The following is a 20,278-nucleotide window of genomic DNA, read 5'->3' on the forward strand; positions in this document are numbered from 1 at the left end:
GACTGTAAACTGAATAGAGAATATAACTTCATGTTCATTCTTTCTTTGAAGATTTCCAAGGCCAGAATGTTAATTCAAGCTCCCTACCGGCACCTTTCATATGTTTGTATGAAACAGGCCTAAAATTGAAATTTGTAATCCACTGTCACCACAATTTGATTACCAAAGTTAACAATAATGTCACAGATATTAACTTTCTCGTCCAAAATTCAGCTCTTGCTAAAGCTACACAATAGTGACTCTTCATACCAATTCAGCTCTCTGTTCCATAGCCAGAATTTAGAGGGAAAACACCCCAATAAACCTTCCTAAACTGACACAAAAGTCCCAAAAGCAACAGAAGAAAACGCCAGCTAAACAAGGCACATCGTCTTTTAGTCTGAATATGGAACACAATCCGGACTGTGGATTACTGCCAGGAGTTGGAACATTACTTGGACAGACAAAGCTCTGACAAGCTCACTTCGTAAGTAATAAATCAGAAGCTTCTCCCATTTGGTATAAGCATTACAGAAAAAATGGCAAACACACTAATAAGAATCTTGAGAAGAATGTATTACAGGATGTAAAAAAATTAAGATCATGCTAACACCCACTATAGTGAAATATGGCAAAAGCAAAGACACATTACTTCTTTTTGTCATTTATGGCCACTCATCTAATCAATCTGTCAATCAATTCTTTAAATACACTCTTCTAAAAAGCCTTGCAACTTTTCCTTTTTATTTTCTAAACTAGCTTGATGCTAGCATCCAACCATGGCCAAATTTATTTTTAAACAGAACCAGCTCACTCTGCTGCAGTTGAAGGTATTTTCATACAGAGCAAGTATGTTTGAGAAAAGAAGGAAAAAAATTCATCTGCATTCATGGTAAGCAACAGAACTGCCACCACACTTTGGGTAGGGAAAAATCAGTTCCTGCAGGATAGGATGCTTTTTAAAAGTGGAAACCTGCACCACAGTTTTAATTTAGCACACAATGCTCTTATTCCCATCCACGAACCCCTGTTTGTAAAAGTACTTATAAAACATAGGCAAGGAAATGGAGTCAAATGATCTAAGTACGGACCTCAAACACAGAATTACTTGGTGTTACTTGTTTGCAACTGCTCCCTTTAACTAGCTACTCTTAGCAGAGGCTAATGGAGACTCAGACAGCTGAAGAACATCCTAACTTTATCCCAATAACAGCCTTTGAAAAAGGAAATTTCAAATTTGAAGAAAACACAGTGCAGTCAGGTATACATCAAAGGTAGATGAAACACCAGGAATCCTTTTCTGGGGACATGAAATGAAGGATGATGCTTGCAAATTCCATTTTATTAAGCATTCCACAACTGCCAAGGCTTTCCAATAAAAGCATGTTACCCACCGTGATGTTTTCAAGATCAAGATGTTTGTTGTGAACAGTTTCACACAGTCTCCGAATTTTTTCCTTAATTTTATTCATGTCTTTTTCATTCAGCAGCTTGGCAGAGGAAGCATCTTGTTCCAATTCCAGAAGCCGTATCATCAGATCTAGACTAGCTCTGTCTAAATCCATGTTCAAGCGATCTCTACTCAGAATGTACATTAGAGCTGCTGTACAAAGGGACAAATTCTTGGGTTGGGAAAGAAAGAAAAAAAAAAGCCAGTTAGCTTTTACTCATCATTTTAGGCAGACTTTTTACTTTTCTGAATAAACAAGCTGAAGACTCGTGAAAGAAAATGCCTGACAGGTCCCAGTCTTGGCACTTACATGAGCACTCACTGTTAAATGGAGATTCCTTCCAGCAAGTTACTAATGCCTTCCCCTGACAAATAAAACTGAGACATAAAGCACTCAATATATTTACAATGCCCTAGTAGAAAAGCAGGGATTTCTACTTTTTAGGGACTCAGTGCTGCAGACAGAGTAAGAAACAGTAACTCCAGTAACAGAGAATTAAAGAAGAGACAGATGGCAGGGGAACAAAGTAAAACAGCTCAGGGTACATGGCAAGGTAGGTGAACATTCTGGTTTGAGTGCATGAACTGGTGACAGCACCAAAAAACCCAAAGACCACAGGCACAGTGTCTGCAGGGAGGGACTGCCTGGGGACATAAATTCTGATTCTGCCAAACAGGTCTGTCAGTTAATAGTTTATCCAAACTTTTAGAGCATAAACACATTTTCTTTCCAGGGGAATTCTGCTTTTTGGAAGTACCCAGAGTACAAACCAGCTTCCCCCTGTCCATCCCATCAGTCCTTAGTAAGTGAATGCTATTAACCTAACCGCCCAAGTGTTACACAGAATTGGTGCAGAGGCACATCCAACTAGCTAGACAACACTTGATTCTTCTTGAAGAAGGAATTAAATTCTACCTTCACGAAGCTCCAGAAAAGCCAAGGCAGAAGATGACTGTCAGGAATGGACAGACAGCAGTGAAGCAAAGCCATCCATCCCTGGTGTCTAAGTACCACATTTGCACTGGGAGCACTGAGCTCCAACTTAGAGCAAAGAGGAGATATGTTCACAGAACAGAGGTGTGCTGGGCACAAAACTGTCAGAGACCTCTGGCACTAACTGGAGGAGCTGAGAGCTGGGGGTGTGTGGGGAATGTGTGTGCTCAATGCTCAACCCTCAGGAGTCAATATGCTGCACGCATCCATCGCAATTGTTTCTGTAAAAGGTAAATTAAACATGGAAACAAACTAATTCTGTAATATAAATGTAAGGCTTAACAGGAAAGAGCAGAATTCTGTGTCATAGCAGATTAACATCTTGTTTTGAGTTCAGCCAACCACCAGAGCAATCATTTACCTGCTCTGTTTATTTTAGAAGTAAGTAATAATCATCCCTGGTAATACTAAGCAGTATCAGCATTTCCAAAACAGGATTAGGCAGTTGACAGTCTATCAAAAGCTATGTCAAAACTCCTTCCTGTCTGAGTTTAAGGAAATCCTCAGGTGAATAAAGACTTTAATCTGACCACCTACCAAAGATGCATTTGAACTACTGAAGCAAAGAAGCAAGGGTTTCCAAATCTACATCTTTCACAAATACATGAAGACAGGGTTGAAAAACCCACAACAAACTCTTAGCTGTAAGCATCACTCCTCCAGCCTTGCCAGATGTAAGGCAGAAAGCATCTATGTGACCTGTCTGCAGGGGGTATACATTGTTCACCCTTGACTTTCATTAACTTTCTACAATAAGCCTTGCAATTTTATCATTTTAATTACAGAAATTGCTTACTCTTCATTTACTTGCAGCTGGCTTAAACTGCACATGTCAAGTTCCTTAAGAACTGGGCTCTTCCAGAATGGCAGTGATTGAAACAGTACACAGGGGACATTGCAGAGGAACCAAAGGTTAGCTAATCATTGTTCAGCCAATGTGCGACTTCAACGTCTATAAAGAACTGTATTTTAATAACCAGCATTATCTAGATGAGTTTCCTGGTTAAAAAAATTCCTCAAGGTCCCAAGGGAATTTCTATCAACTTGAAAGTATGAAGCAGCTGAGAGAGGGAAAGTACTGATTTTGTAATCTGGGCTGCCAATATTTAGGCATTTCAAAAAGTCAGAGACTCTTCTTAGATCATTACTCAGAAATGCCTTACAGATACTCCAAAATCTGGTAAGGGCAAGCACACTCACTCTGTAAAACCCTGTACTAAGCCCTTGCCTGTTCCAGGTTCTCCTCTTTTCAACCCAACCAGCTTTCCATTATGAAGGGAGTAATGGCTCTTTTTCTCTCTGCATCAGCTCTGCCAACATTTCCCTTCAGACTGGCCACCCAGGTTTCAAGATACTTAAATGTGATAAGATCACCAAGACACGGTGCAGGAGGTTTCAGGCTGCAGGAGAGATGCTGGAAAAGCAAAAAGGATGGACTGGCTCTGTGCAACTAGCCAGCCTCCTGCCACAGCACATACACAGGAGGGATTCAAGCTAACAAGCCTCCAAATGCTGATGTGCAACAGGAAAATAGTGATGATATGAAATAAGAGCCTCAAATGTGAATGGTGCTTACAGCACACAACAAATCTGCTTTAGCTCTATTCCAGTGATACAGGTTTTGCAAAGCTGGTTTCTCTAGTCCCTATAGGCTTCATCTGGAATAAAACAATTCTACATTTTGCTCTGATCTTCTGTAAGTGTTCTATTAACCACGCTGCCTGAAAGCTATCTCATGCCCTACCATACACACAATTCTGAGTTTGGAATGAGGGGAAAATTGTTGGTACAACTCATTCTGGATCAGTATTCTAAGAGAACAAAAACCCCAGCCAAAGAAACAAATCAGTCCTTCCAAATGCCACCCTTACAAACTGCAGTAGAAGAATGATTTTTCTGGGTGAGCTTCCCCTATTCTATTCCTCAAGATGACTAAAACACATTCTGCTGCTAAATAAATGCAGAGAAGAGAAAAAAGTAAAATAAATAGAATTTTCTCTAGACATAAATTTCATGGCTTATCTAACTATGGATTTGCACTCCATACTTCTACAGAATTCAGGAAAACATCCTAGTTTGAACATACACTCCAGAAATGGCAGACCATTTACACCCACTCTCATCCTTGTCTTCTCTTGCTTGCTCTATTTATACTCCAGCTTGTGGGAACAGATGGTTATTTTCTAGGGTTCAGCACTACATATAATGCACTTTTATAATTTTTTAAGTTATTCTCATGCTGAAGACATTATAAAACCACATTTCTGTGCTTAACTACTGACAGCTACAATGGAAATAAAGTTTTTATTTTAAAAATTAATAATGCTTCAAAATCTTTACAGAGCAGCACTGAAGAGACAAAGTCAATTAAAAACTTATGCTTAAGCAAAAATCTGCAAGAAAAATTTGGTGGAACAAGTAATTTTCATGTGGTTATTTTTGGGCATAGCTCTGTGAGATAGCTGGTTATTTTGTTTTCCCTGCTGGTTAAAGAAATGCCAACTGCCAGTATGCAACTGCTACTTTACACTCCTTACGGAAATGTTAAGAGTCCCCTACACATTCAGTCTATTCCACTGCAACACAAAAATGAATGCAGTATAAGCTCATATATGTTTCCAGTAACTATGTCATTGTGGCAGTTTTCCCATCTTCAAAATACTTAAAGAAAATATTAACCAAACAATTGTGTGTTTTTAGCTCAGTCCTTATTTATCTTACAGGGATTTGAGCCATGCATGCAAAGCCGAGTGTGATTTATTATTCTTCAGTTACTTTGAACAGGAATTTAGTGGAGAAATTTCTATTCATTTGGAAAAAAAATAAAATTTCAGTGAAATAATTAGTGAATGAAAGGGTAATATAGACAGATAGCATGCTTATCCAGAGGTGACTGTGATGAAGCACACACAGCCAGTAATTAGGGCATATCCAATAGCATTTATCAAGAGTAATTTGATAAATCAGTAATTCCACAATACTGTAAAACCTGTACCAAGAATGTGCTATAACGATATTCAAACGTTAACTATCAATTTTTTTTTCTTTGACAAAAGGGAGCATTTCATCAAATATACTGAAAATAGTGAACATAATCAATGCTTTTTGTTGCAGACTAATAATAGCATGCAATTTCCTTTTGAACTGTATGTGCTAGCTCTTTTGAAAATGAAGGAATAATGGTAACTGTTAAAAGACAGCCAAAAATACACCCAGCAAGCTTGTACATTTTCCAGGGAACTGTAGCTGTCCTCTGCCGATCTCCTGCAACTCAGTGGTGGCAACTGTCCTAAATAGAGTGACTGTACTTCATTTATTTCGAGTATCACTTGGCACTATTTTGACAGCTCATAAAATAATGAGCTCATTGAACCTGATGCCTATATTTTACAGTTAGCCATTGCTAATTTTTGAGGGAGATGGAAAATAAGCTATTATTCTAAATCAGTTACTTAAAACTACGGCTTTTTTTCTCCCCACCCACAGTAAGATGTCAAATACCATCTCTGAAATGTCTATTTCTGTGGGTGCAAAGTTGCATTCTGCATTGTATGTCATTCTTCTAGAGCTATTACAGAAAATTATAAACCTGACTGATACACATATCTACTACCCATTGCAAATGAAATCTCATTGTTTCAACTTTTGTAAAAGTATCTCAAGGGACACCCCACAGAGGTAACATCGATAAGAAGGAAAATCAAACTACTTCAGTTTAGCTCTCTGCTCATGTTACCATAAATAGATGAAATTTACCTTTCCTAGAATCCAACACATCATTATATAAACTCAGGGCATCCTAAAACTGCAGTTACAGCAGTGCTCAAAGGAGAAAATCACAAGACATGAAAAAACCCCTACAACAGCTACAGAAGAGGTAGCAATTCTCATACAAGCAAGTCTGAAGACAAACACTTAGAACCACCTCTAAATATAAGGAGCAAGGATTCCTTTCAAATGTATTTGAAAGCATTTAAAATACAATAAAATTCTTAAAAAAGCTTAAGAGAATAAATAAAATAGCAATCCAAAGCACAGTCCACTTTTACAAAATCCCTAGTTTTTAAAAAAATAATTTCCCAAGCTAGAAGCACATAAACAGTGGAATAAGGAACTTATTGATTAATGAATTGGTCAGTGGAACACAGGTGCTCTAATTTTTTATGCCACTAATGAATGCTTCCTAAAATGGAGCCACTGATGCCAGAGGCCCCATTAGACACACTATATTATATATAAAAATATACACACACTGGTATATGCTATAATGGATGCTTGACCTTGACCAAAATCCCTGCCCAGCGGACAGGTTATCAACAAACTTCAATGAAACACACGATGCATCCGTACCTGATGGTGCTGGGAATCATCCAGTGTTTTGAAAACCATGGCTACCATCCCGTGTGCTCTCAGGTGCATTCGAAAGCTGGGCATGGCGCACTTGGTCGCCAAGCTGATTACACTGGAGAAAATAAACTCTGGGTTAGAACGACTGAAATGACTGCACTTAACAAGAACAGCAGATAAACAAGTATTCAACACAAGACTGACCATGTGCCTCAGACCCTGGGAAACTGTTGGAATGTTTCTTCTAAAATTTGTGCAAGGCAGGTTTGCAATTGGTCAACAGTGATTGGTGAGCAGTGTTTTATTCAAGTTGCTTACCAGCACCAAACTACTATGTCTGCTTTAGCTTAAGCTTGGCTGAAACAAGGATTTTAAAGGGCAGACCAAATTTGCTTCCAGAAAAAAAAAAAAGCTGAAATTTTCCAATTTTCATTGGAAGTGCCATGTAGCTCTAATTAAGAGACGTGAGAACTCATTGACCAAGGCATTGTAAGAAACTGTAAATGTGATCTTCCACTGCTATTCTAATGGTTATCTAATTAACTGACCACTCTCACTTATGCCTGATATGACTTACACATAGAACTTTATTTATTGCTGCATTTATGATTGCTAAAAACACTATACATGTCAGAAAAGATCTGACAAATGTATCAGTTAATCAGTGACCAGCATAAGAGTTTATTTTAAAAATGGCAGCTTTCCCCTAGCTTTCTCAGTAAGCTGTCTGCCGTTTCTAGCACAGTGCAACATAACAACTACTAAAAATACATTGCTTTTAAATGTGCACTAATGTGGGAGTGATTCTGCAATTGAGCCTTCCATGACTGCTGAGGAATCTGCTTGTAAGAAATTCACACAGTAAGGTGTTTATAAGAACAAGTGGTCTTCCTGCCTCCAATCACAAGAGCACCAGTCAGAGCTTACCTGAATCTTTCACATTCACTCCTATCCTTACACACTGATTTCCCTTGGAAAAACACTTAATTTGTTAACTGAAAGAAAAGATTTTGTTGTGCTTTTATGTTACACTCCACTATATAAATGTGTGAAGAATTAGTTTAAAATCTGAGTAAGTTTGCCACATGAGCAAATAAGGAGCACTCATATGAAAAATAGTCCTGAACTGTCATTATAGTAGTAATTTATTCTTATCATAGTGTATAAACAAAATGGGTGATAGAGTTCTTGTACGCTAGCAACAATATTCATTGCTAATTTCTGAGAAACAAATTTTAAAGTAGCTGTCTTAGAGGCATAGAAAGCTTTTGCTCAGCCACAGTCAAATCACAAATAAACCACTGCCATCACCTCTCTCTATGGATTCAACTTTTAGTTAGAAACTTTTAGTTTGACTGAACAGAAAGAAAAATTTAGGTACATAAAAAATTGCATGGTTATTTTATTTAACATTATTACAATTACTTTCATGTCCAGGCAACTGACAACAGTATCAAGTCACAAACTTTTTCAAAGCAAGATTAACATTTTTGATGCCAACTTCACAATTATGTGTAATGTCTTGGACTACTATTAATATTCACAGGTTAAGGAACGTCCCAATTAATACTGAGGCCTCAGTCATTCTAAAAGGTGACAGTTATGTTATTTCTCAACAGATCATAAGGAACAGGCAGTTGAAGTTAAACATCTCACTATTACCTCAGTTTTAGATTTTCATCAAACTCTGCAGTCTTAGGGATTTTATTTTAGAACTGAATTTGCATTAATAGCAGAACAAATATCACACAAAATGCACTAAACAAACAAGTTATCAGAAGGTATTTTTTTAAAATTTACAGCAAGGATAGCAAATGTGCCAAAGACGTGTCTTACTGCACAATTTATTATTTCATCTTCATAGCCATACTGCTTATGATTATTCAAAAGAGACAATCTTAATTATTATTTTCTAATTTTACTCTTCATGGCAGAAGTGCCAGGTAAATGTCAATAACATTTTAAAGCATGGTCACTTCTCTGATGCATATTTAATTCAGTATCTCCTTCAAATACAGGTTCTGTGTTTTGTGTTGAGATATCTTACCTAAGGCAACGTGTGTTTAGGGGCTGATTGCTCTTCAATCCACTTAGCAAGTACTCAATATCATCTGTGAACTCTTGATTTTCACCAAATTCCACTACATCATTGAAGTGCTTTACATGCTGAACAACAGTGTATAACTGGAAAAGACAAATATGTTGACCTAAGTAAGTTGCTCTTGGGATTGATTATAATCTTAAGAAGTACAGTTTAAAAATCTATTCAGTTTTAAGTGCAAAGAAACATTAAGATGTTAATAAAGGCCATTCAACTATTTAGATAAAAGTATTATTTTTAATAGGAAAGCCAAATTGCGTTTTGACACTGTTCCTTCAGTAGTTAGGATTACTAGTAATTCTTTATCTTAAAAATTTGTTAAGAATACTTACTTCTTTGTCTTCTTTCCTACATTTCAATGCAGTTACTATCTCTTGATAGGGCTGAGTAGGTATTGTCACAGTTTTTATCACTTTGGGAGGTGGTGCAGGAGCCTTAAAAACTCCATCATCTTTATGAATTGCCTCCTTTGAAGATAGCCTTACCTATTAATAAGAAAGTGCTAAAATGGGCAGATGTTTTGAGCATGAAAACATACACTAAATACATCAGGAAACAGTACAGGTGTGCAATTGTCAAACTCACATTTTGGGACTACTTAGTCCTTGCCTTGCACTACCAAGACGTACCTAAGCTGTGTGACAACGTGTCTACTCTTAAATACAAAAAAAACCCATTTCCAAGTTATCAGGAAAGCTCCAGTAGAATTCTGAAACTAAAATCAGTGGAAGAATAAAATGTCCTTTATACTGGCTCCCTAAGCTTTAGGGTAAGTAAACCAACCAAATTCAGTGTTTATAAACAGTTATTTCTTGCTCTTTTAAGTCTCTTACCCCTGTGCACTGGAGCTTCCAGGAATGACCACGCTGGCTGCACTATGGAGCCCTCAGGAAGTAGCTGGCTCTGGATCCCAGCACAGCCCTGAGCCAGCCCTGCCCAGCCCAGCCTGGCCTGCAGAGCTCTGTGCCAGCTGTTCTGGCCCTGCCTGCCCAAGGACACTGCACTCCTGTCCAACCCTCCAGCCTCACACTCCTAACTCCACCTGGCCTGGAGGCAGGACACTACCAGGACACATTTTGGAGCAGCACAACAAAAGCCACACAGAGTACTGAGAGGCACAGATCACGTCCCAAACCAGGTAGAGCACACTTAGTATTCTCTTATTTGTGCTGTTAAATATTTTAGGAGCATAATACCATAGCACAAAAAACAGCAAAACCTGTTCTACAGGGAGTAGAGAACTTGATGTTAGGTTTAGAATAACTACTGACAGGTTTCCAGACAACTCAGGCAAGTATTACAGGTTTCTCCTCACCTTTGCTGTATTAGTTCAAGGCTACTACAAGCTGAAGTGCAGCTTATCTTCAGATTACTTCTTTCGCACAAAATCTGATATGAAGACAAACTACAGCAAACAAGGCATATGGAAAAAGACCTCCAAATGCCAAATTCTAAATGTACAAGTGCCAATGCCAACGGGCATTTACTCATCCTCAATCTCTCAGTAACATCATGTACTTAGCTTCCTTACACAGAAAAATGAGAGTATTTTAAAAGTCTGACTGGAAAAATAGAATTAACATGCAGGCATACAAGCTGTATGACCTGTTACTCCAGGGGACAGCTGGAGAGAAAGCCTTCTTGTGCATTGTCCATTGACAGACAAAATTAAAATAAAAGCCATAAGAAGCTGCTATATTACTCTATGGAATACTACATTAGTGTTCTTTACATTCTGCCTCTACCACTGTGGCATTTCAGTATTCACTCACTTAAGCACCAGTGGCAAATTGGTAATAAACCAAGCTGAAAAACCAGTTTAGAGCACATACTGGAGGATTGATCTTATCAGTCTGTGAGCACAGGAGAGCCACTGAAGGATCTCATCCAAATCTTAATTAATGACTGCCCCTTCAAAGTAAACTCCAAGGGCACTTGGAAAGGCCCTAAATGAGTACTTGGCATAAGCAGTTTGCATGACTGGTGAGTTTCTCACCATAAACTTGAGACAGATTTCTCCCAACCTTCAGGTGACAAATTTCTACAGAAATTAAAGATGCAGGATCACATGTGCAGGAACTACCACTGAACATTTGGATCAAGGCTCATTTGCCTTTTAACTCTGAAGTATGACACACATGTAAATCAGGGCTAAAAACTGCATCTGAAGGAACTTCTGATGTACATCATAACATGAGCAGCAGATACAAATTCCCCTCAGTGGTTTGTTCAGCCAAACCTCTACCACATCCCTGAATTAATATTCTGATGGTTCCAGATACAAAGTGGAAGTCTGACAGAAGACAAAAGTGACTGTCTGAATGAATGATCCAGACATTTCCCTAGCTTGAAAAAAGCCATATTCAAAGTCTGTCTGACAAGACTCATACAAAATCTGCCCTTAAGTCAGCTATCAGAGTACTTCACAAAGATCAGTACCAAGAGATTCAGTAAGCAACAAAACCTTCACTTCAAAGGTACATAATTTAAATTGAGAAAGGGGTTTAGGAAAAACCCAGGGCTGAAATTTCTGCTCTCTCCTCAAACTCTAGTGGAAATGGCTGTTTTCAAATCAGTTATCTGCATTTTCTAGGCATTGCAGTTAACATCCAAAGAAGGCTGTTCAGAATACTGTGAGGAGACAACCAAAAATAACCACAAATCAAAGAGGAAGAAGTACCAGAATACCACAAATAGGGGTAGAATTTTAAGAAGACCCAAACAAAAAACAGCCAGCAAAACAAACAAACAAGCCAAAACCAAAACAAAACTGAACCCAAAAACAAAAAACAAAACCAAAAGAAAGAAAAAATAAAAAATAAACAATTACAAACTGGTGACAACAAAAGCTGAAGACTTATCATTGGAAAAAATATCTACTTTCTGATTTTCTGTTCTCAGGCCAGTACTATCAGCAAGGCACCGAATGAAATTACGTTTATTGACAACATACAATGCTCTCTTAGCATAATCGGTAACAACTTCTACAAATGTAAGCCAAAGACCCTGGATTCTCAGAGTCTCAAAGGAGTTAAAAAACAATTACTTTGAGTCTCAAATCAACCACTGACTTTTGGACAAAGAGCTGGTCTATTTTTTGATATCCAAAATGTTGGTATTAGCATTTCTGACAGTACACAGAAAATGGTGTTTCGTTCAGAGTATCTAAAGACTCAAGTCAGCAATCAGCACTAAGCCATTAGAAAGGAAAAATAAATGAAAAAGCTCATTTCAAGTTTTTCCTTTTTTATCAGCAATTTGCTAACTTCTGTGTTCATTAGTAAGTTAATCCTGCGAATTCTCTGAGAAAATTAAATGGAGTCCATTGTTAGAAAGCTTAAGTTTAGCAGATTGGGGAACGTAACTTTAAGTGTTTTTTTGTAACTCCATATTGAAGCAACATGAAAGATCCTACTCTACAGTATTTCCACTAACAATTTCTTTTCTATCAAATTCCAATGGCTCACACCACAAGGCGGACTTCATTCTGAATTACTGTGACATTACCAGATAAAAAGAACTGGAATTTAAAAAAAAAAAAAAAAAAAAAAAGTGAATCTTGAAAGGAGATTTAGTAAATTTGAGAAAAAACCAACAGTCTACTTACTGGGACACTGGGAGTTTTCAAAGCTGGTGGTGCTGGCAGAGCCTCTGATTCTGGCTGGTTCCAGTGTCTAGCATTATACACTGCTTTTGTGGGAGACTAGAAGATAAAAACAGAAGTTATTTCTTAAGAAAATTACCACTAGTCACTATACACTTCAAAATTACTGTAGCAATACTGTAGCCAAACAAGGAAAACGAGCCTCATTTTCACTGCTGAATTCCCAGCAACACAAGTTCCCAATATCACATGTATTGGAAAATCAGACATACTTTGAAGCATCTGATGGTTTTAAATACATACAGACCCACTCAAATGGCAAAAGACATGATATGTATGTATCTAAAGAATTTTTCAGTTGTCCCATCTCTTAAATTTATTCAAAGGCAAAAGGTCTGCAACCTTCCTATAGACAAAAACTGACAGCTCAGGGGGAAAAAGCACGTTAGCAAATGCTGTGTCAGTAGAAATATGACTGGTTTAGAATCAATATGCGGAACTCATATTGCTGTGAGGAACAAAAACACTGAAACTAAATGCCTTAATCCACATTAATAAATTAAGAAGTTTTATTTTTTCCCTCTTGCTCAAAAATGTGTCAAGGCAAATCAAAATGCATCAAAATTAACTGTCCTTGAATTTTTGGGAAACATAACATGCTCCTTAGAGGAAGCAAAGTCAGAATTCTATTTCTAGTATTCGTGTTTACCAATCTACTGGCATAATATTGTTCCAGACTAATACAGCACTACAATTTTCACAATTTCCCACCATGCCACGTATCAAGTAAATTCGAAGTACCTGCTTCCTCACAGCACTTACATAGCATTTTAAGTATGAAAAAAATAATTTCAAATAAACATCATACAAATAACGTATCAATTATTTAACCCAAATGCAGCTCAAGCCCACAGAGGGGCTACATGTGACAAGCCTTAGGACCAGCCAGGGACTGAGCACCACTCCACGAAGTGCAACAAGGTTCTGGCATGTCAAAAGCTAGAAAGGTAATTCTCTAAGTCAAGGGTTTCTGTATTATTGCAGAGTAAAACTCTACTGTGCTGCATCCTTCCATTCTTCACAAGAGAAAGCCCTACCAAACAACATTTCAAGGAATATTAGCAGAATGAGGGCCTCAGCTAAGAGTTTTCAGAGCCCAAAAGCACTAAACCATTCCAGCTCCAGACAAGAGAAAAGCCTCTTTCCACCCTAGAGTGTGCTTTGATGTGGTCATGAGAAACTTGGATTGTTAAATTATGCTCCTGAAGCAGTGCTCATGTACCATTCATCAACATGTTTAAGTTTCATCAGTTTTGCAAGGAAGCTCTTTTAGACAGTATCTGTCCTACTTAAAAAGTTTAACTGAGAAACCAGTCTCATGTTCAGGACACTGCAGTTACAGGAGGACATCTGGGCCCACAAATAGGAAGAAAGTGTCATATGCATTCCTACTTGTAAAGGTTACAAAATGGTTCAGATGTTAACTCTCTTTTCTTCTATACCTTTCTGAGCAGCAAATATTTATCTGGGATCTTCAATGAAAAATAGAAAGACAATTTACAAATAACGATTTTTTTTTTTTTTTTTAAATTTTAAAAAGATATGAGGTTCACAGATATCTGCAATGGAAAAGAGCCACTGGTTTTGTTTCTTGAATTGCTCCACACTTCATTTTAGTGCATATTTAAGACCGGTAAGAGAGGGTGCCCTATTTTGGTATACAGGATCATTCAAGGAAGTAACCTGCACAGTACTGCATTTTACAGAATCAGACTAGATTGGGGTAAAATTCTCTGCCTATTCCCCACCTGTGTGCTCCTTTTCCTTCAGGCCTTGGGCTCCACCAAGAGCCAAACCCAGCCCCTGGCACAGGGGAAGCAGAGTCAGTTTGGGTTTGAGCTTGTCCCGGCGAGGCAGCAGCTGGGTCGGTCCCTTGCTGACCACACCATGGAAGCACCTGCAGTCTCCCTGGCTTTTCCAAATTGAGCACCTCTGCTGTGCACACACAGGCAGGGCAAGGAGGCCCAGCCCACAGGAAGCACAGTGTGTTTGGGAGGGAGTTACAACAAAATACACAAACAGCTGTGCCAGTGCAACCAAAAGGGCCACACAGCATTAGCGTGTCTTCCTCAGCAGAGAGCAACAGCTGATGCGTAGGAAAGAGTTCAACAGGGCAAACAGATAAAAGCAAATTCCTTCTAAATACTCAGGGCTCACAGACTTCCAAAGATGGCATGCTTTTTGTTTAACAGTCAAAAATGGGCTTTTCTTCTCCGATTTCCCTTAATCCCTCACTAAATCAAAAGCTAGGGCATCCCAAAGTGTTTTGTGACATGGCACTTTACAACTTAACCATTACTAGTGCAATTGAGAAAAAAGGCTACATTTTACATAAGAAAACAAGTAATGCCACCAATAAATGCCTGTTCAGAGAAACGAGGACATCTGCAGTTAATAGCTCTCTTGTAACAGAGCCTGAAGCGCAGCTGTAAATAGCAATCCTTAAAATCTCAAATACTTATGGAAGGTCAGTTTTAGCCACCATTCCTTGTAGTATCTTCCACTTCAAATCAGAAAAGATCTGAACAAGTATTTGGCCTGTGATTCCATACCTTCCCAGCAGTATTGTCTTAGACACCCTACCATTTACTATCTTGTTTAGTCTCACACTGCCTGCACACAGCTGGTCCACCAAAACGCACCTGTAAAAATCCAACAGCACTTTCCAAAGAAATACATTCTAATCAGTTCTAACACATTATGCAGAGACTTAGCCTCTCTTACAACTCACGTGGACTTTGAAACAGCAAATACATCCCTCCTTTCCAACCAACTCTTAAAGCAACCTCCCCATTTTCTCTTACAGCACAGAATTAGGATGAATTTCCAGAACAAGTACAAGGAAACTGTGCCAATATCCATCAACCAGTGAGCACTGTGTGGACTTGTTTTGGATTACTGTGTGACAGAACTGAAGTCAGAAAAAGTATTAAAGATCAAATGAATGATAGTGAAGAAAGACTTTTCAGAAGGCTTGATCACAGAAGTGAAGAGGTTGGTTTGTTTGGTTTTGGTGTGATTTTTTTTTTTAAGGCAACTCAAACGCTTGTTGTCACAAGCTTCCCTGAACAAGCAATATTGATATTTAAGCAGGAAGAATCTGAGAAACTTTCTCTTAAAGACAAGAAAACCTTGCAATTACTCAAATAACACAGACTTTTCTTTAATAATTCCTTCTCTCAAGACTAACTTGGAATAGATGCAAGTGGAAGTATATAATTCCCTTGAATCCTGTGTTCTTAAGCCAAATAAGTTCTGCAATATTAATCAGCTGTAAGAGCTTCTGCTGAATAGCAGAGGAGTTTCCTTTTTCCACGCATCTAGAACTGACAGCTGCTTACACAGAGATACATGTGTCTGAAAGACTGCAAATATTCCAGGGTGGGTATAAGGCATATGGTACTGTGGGACTCTGCATGTACTTCTGGGGGGCGAGTGCAGATACAAAACCAGAACTAAAGCCAGGGATTTTACAAAATGCACAGAGCTGTCTCTTGTATAAGATCATCTCCAAATGGCATCAACTATGGGTCATGCTTAACCTCCCATCCCTGAAAGCCACACAAAGCTGAAATTTTCAAGAGCTGTCACTCTGCACATACTGATGCAGCACTGCCTGCCATTCATAGATGTAAGAACAGCAGAAAATAAGAGCCAGGGACATGAGTCACACAGAAAATAGTAGCAAAACAAGAAAGAGCATCTAATTTGCAGGCAAGAATGCTTTCCAAGGTTGAAGAAGACAATGGCAAAAGAAAACTCAAGAACACTTTTAACAGATATCCTGGATAAATGAATTTTTTATATCTGAAATGCATTCAGTAACACTATGACAGATACTTGACAAAACAAGTTTCAAAAAAAACCCAATAAACAAAATACATGAGTTACCACTCTGTATTCATCATCATTAAGAGTACTATCCTGTCCTGCATGTCTCACTTTGAACAGGAAGAAGCTAACAAGCATGTTATGCAGCACAGAAATATTCATAATGGACTGTTTCTTTTGAAAAGGGAAAGGAATGAACATCACTCAGAGCAATGAAAAAGAAATCACACTTCAAAACAGAAAGATGGAGTATCAATTCAGCACAGGCTGAGCCATGTTACAGAACAGAAAAAAAAGTTGATTTGGACTCCAGATAAGACAGCAATTTCCAACAGCCATTCAAAACCAGCACCACGTAATTTTTGCAGTGTTCAAAATCTGAACTGCATTTCCATTATTTGGATCAAAGTAGCAGATTAGTGCCAATAAATCATTGCCATGGATCACTAAATTGTGAGGTGCTATTCCAGTTAAACACAAAACACATTATGCACACACGTAGCCAGACAACTACAAGCTGTTAGTCAGACAAGGTTTAAAAATATCAGACAACACAAGGAGCAGGGAATAAACTGTCACTGAAGGGTTTTTTGCACCAAACTTCTGAAGAACTGCAAAATGCTTTTTTCTCCTTAAAGCTCAAAAGGAGGCCCACAGGGCACAACAAGATGATGGGTTCAACACCCAAGTGAAACATGAAAACAGAACTTAAGAAACAGGACAATCTATAAATGAGATTCATTAACAGAAATAGCCAATGATGTTCTGTATGCTGCTTATGCTGAGTGTATTCAAAGGTCAGCTCAGAAGCAGAAGCCATATGGTTATGGTCACTAATTTGGCCTGAAACCTTTATTAAGTCCAATCAAAAGGGACAAGCTACAGTTGTTTAGACGTATCACCACAATACTGGAAACATAACCCTTTGCTCAAGAAAAAAGAAAAACCTGCAGTTCAACGAACACCCCGGCACAGGTACTTCCCAGCACAAATCGTTCACACAAATTTCCTGCTCTCTTGGTTGCCAGAGGCAGAGAGAAGCAGGCAAACAGACACACGTTCCCCTCCCCTCCTCCTGTTAATCCTAATCTACTCAAAGTGTATCAATCTACTAACAGGAAAGTCTTACAAAATTGTAACTGCAATGAAATTCCAGAGGTCATACGGCTGGGGTATTCATACACCCACAGAAACATTTCCATTTGAATCAGTAAAAAGCACTGTTCAAATAAATCTCCCCGATGTCCCCAGTTAGAGCTCTGAGGTTTGCATCACCGAGTCTGAGGATGCTGACCTGACCGCTTCTCAGTGTGACCAAACTTCAGCTGCACCTCCAGAGAGCACCTAATTCGTGCCACCTGTTAACAGCCATTGCCTACATCAGGTCAAAATAAAACTAATTCAAAGTAAAAACTTTGGAATGTGTCTAACAAGGACACTGGGCCTTCAACACCACCAATTATCCTCTCAAGACGTGCGCATGTTTCATCGTGCAATTATCAAATGCACACCAAGTCACAGACAGAGCTGAGTGAACCAGCCATGCTCATACAGTACACAGGAGCTGTGAAGACAATTTTGCATATTCATCTGCATATAAATTAAGCTCCCACTGGCAAATGAAACTGGTATATTTTAATTCCTTTGAGCGTTTTTCCCATTTTAGAACTTCCTACAGGACTGAGAGCTTGTGCGATGTAACATTTATGCTGCACAGCCATCCTGTATTGCCAAATTACTAAAACAATAAGGTAATTACTGGAACTACAAACTGATGTGTGTGTGTGTTTTTTGCAGGGAATGTGAGCATGCAAAAGAGAATCTAGTTTCAAAAATACTTTAATCAATCTTTGCTTCTTGCCTTAGAGCTAGTACCAGTAGGAACTGGAAGTATAAAATGCCACATTTCCACCGTGACATTAAACATTTTCCATTCAACTTGATTTTTCTACTTCCTGAAAAGCCTTGTATGCACAGGGGGAAAAGGATTTCCATGCTTATTTTTCATTTTTTCCCGCTGCCTCTATGAGAACCCAGCCTGTTGTGTTCACTTTGCATCTCTACCCTTCTCAGACAAAGCTACCAATATCTCTGCTGACACCACCTAGAAAAAGAGGCATTTCCAAGAATGCTGCTACCACAGTTCTACCTAACATCTGAGTATGGAGGACACTTGAGGAAGCAATTTTACCAGGTGGAAGTATCCCAGCTTGGCATCTACCAGAACACCCTTTTGACCATGGTTTAGTATTGAAGGAGTGAGGAGAACATAATTTTGATCAGCATTAAATGATTATCTTCAAATGAGGAGACCAACTCCTGGCATTTGCTTTCACTCCAAGATGGTTTTGAGGTGCTAAATCCCAACTCAGTTCAGTAAAATTAAAGCACCTACTCTTCAATTTAGGTGACTAATCTAAAAACCTGCCAGTTCTGACTAGCTTATCCTGCTTATTCGCTTACACATTAAGAATTGGCTTTGGACTATCTACATTAAAAATAATAAAGTCCCTATATGGTAAGCACTTATAAGCCAGTATTAAATAAATATGCTTATAGAAGAATTTGATTTTGCAAATTTTAGGTGAAATAATAGTGTCAATATGATGCTTTGGTTTCTAACAAATCAGCTAATGAACAGATTTATTCTATAATATTTTATCTTTTATAATATTTTATCTCTTTTTAAAATTTGTTTTCAGTCCAGCAACATAAAAATTGCTTACAATAGACAAGCTGATGATAACTGGCTGGCATGTATAACAGCTCAACTCTTGTTTATCATTCCAACAAAATGTATTTGGACAAAAAAATCCCCACAAAAGCCACTTCAGTTCAGGACTGGGCAGCCAATCTGCCAGAAGCAGTAACCAGCTAATGAAAGGAATGCACTGCAGAAGCAGCAACAGGCAGTCACAAGTTGTCAGCTCTGCCCTGCGCTGTTTGTCAGCCTGCTGACAGACAGACTGGGCTTAGCACTGAACTCAGAGGTCACAGAATATTTCCACTACCCAAATTCAGCTTGACTCCTCAATGGAGCTTATACCGCCTAATAATCTTCCCTCTTAAAAACAAGCAATTTTGACTTTCTAAATTAGGATGCACAGAGCAGCTCAATGTGCAGTTATCAGCAGTTAATTATCACTGAAAAAAATGCTTTATTACAACTGCTTATCCTTAGGGTAGGACACACTTTAGCTAAAGGTTATGCAAGATGAAGACAAGCAGTTCTTTTTAAAATGAACCCTGGCCAGTCTACTCTGATCCTACAATTATATGTATAGAAAGGTCTACAACTGATAGCAAAACTTTTGAATTACAATTCCTCTGCTACTTTTTCAGGATTATTTATTTGAAATAAGCTATGGAAAAGTAATTAAGCAAAATCACTTAAGTTTCTGCACTTCAGATAGACTGATGTTCACATACCCTAAAACTTAAAAATGAAAGAACAAAGAAAAATCTTTAAAAATCTGATTTGGGGAAATGGCGATTCGTTTGCAGGCCAGCAAAAAGAAACGTTACTCGCAGGATGCCTTTGATAAACATCTACTGTACAGTATAACACAAGCTAAGTGGAAAACTACAGACCACAGCAGCCTAGTTTCTGTCCCCTCCCACGCACACGTCATTGTCACATTAGCCCTAAGATTACTCAGTCAGCCCAGAGCAGGGCAGAGTACGGGTTCATACTTCTCCAATTTCAAAATACTTTCAAAGACCAGGTATAAGCATTTCATCTTGAACTTCTGGTTTACTTAGACCTAGCATTTGTTTCAAAGTGGTATGTATAGCTCCTTCCAGTCAGCATGAAACACCAATGGAGAAAGCTTCCATCAAACTGTAGAAGATCTCTTATACTCTTAAAACATGTATAACAACAAATGCTATTAGAAACAAAGGCTCAAACGT

General features: G+C 38.3%; 1 protein-coding gene across 5 annotated transcripts in view; it reads right to left on the reverse strand.

The window, feature by feature from the left end:
• WAPL (WAPL cohesin release factor) overlaps positions 1 to 20,278 on the reverse strand; it is a 63,196-nt gene that overhangs the window by 12,684 nt on the left and 30,234 nt on the right. For 4 of the 5 annotated variants that reach the window (XM_058840689.1, XM_058840687.1, XM_058840688.1 and 1 more), the window contains exons 5-9: positions 12,479 to 12,574; positions 9,204 to 9,356; positions 8,818 to 8,954; positions 6,774 to 6,885; positions 1,374 to 1,601 (exon numbers count right to left, since the gene is read on the reverse strand). In XM_058840689.1, coding sequence (XP_058696672.1) covers positions 1,374 to 1,601; positions 6,774 to 6,885; positions 8,818 to 8,954; positions 9,204 to 9,356; positions 12,479 to 12,574 — 726 coding nt within the window. The remainder of the gene's footprint in view (positions 1 to 1,373; positions 1,602 to 6,773; positions 6,886 to 8,817; positions 8,955 to 9,203; positions 9,357 to 12,478; positions 12,575 to 20,278) is intronic. The other variant, XM_058840690.1, reaches the window with a different exon arrangement.

The sequence above is a fragment of the Poecile atricapillus genome, chromosome 6, assembly GCF_030490865.1.
Source record: "Poecile atricapillus isolate bPoeAtr1 chromosome 6, bPoeAtr1.hap1, whole genome shotgun sequence".
Lineage (NCBI taxonomy): Eukaryota > Metazoa > Chordata > Aves > Passeriformes > Paridae > Poecile > Poecile atricapillus.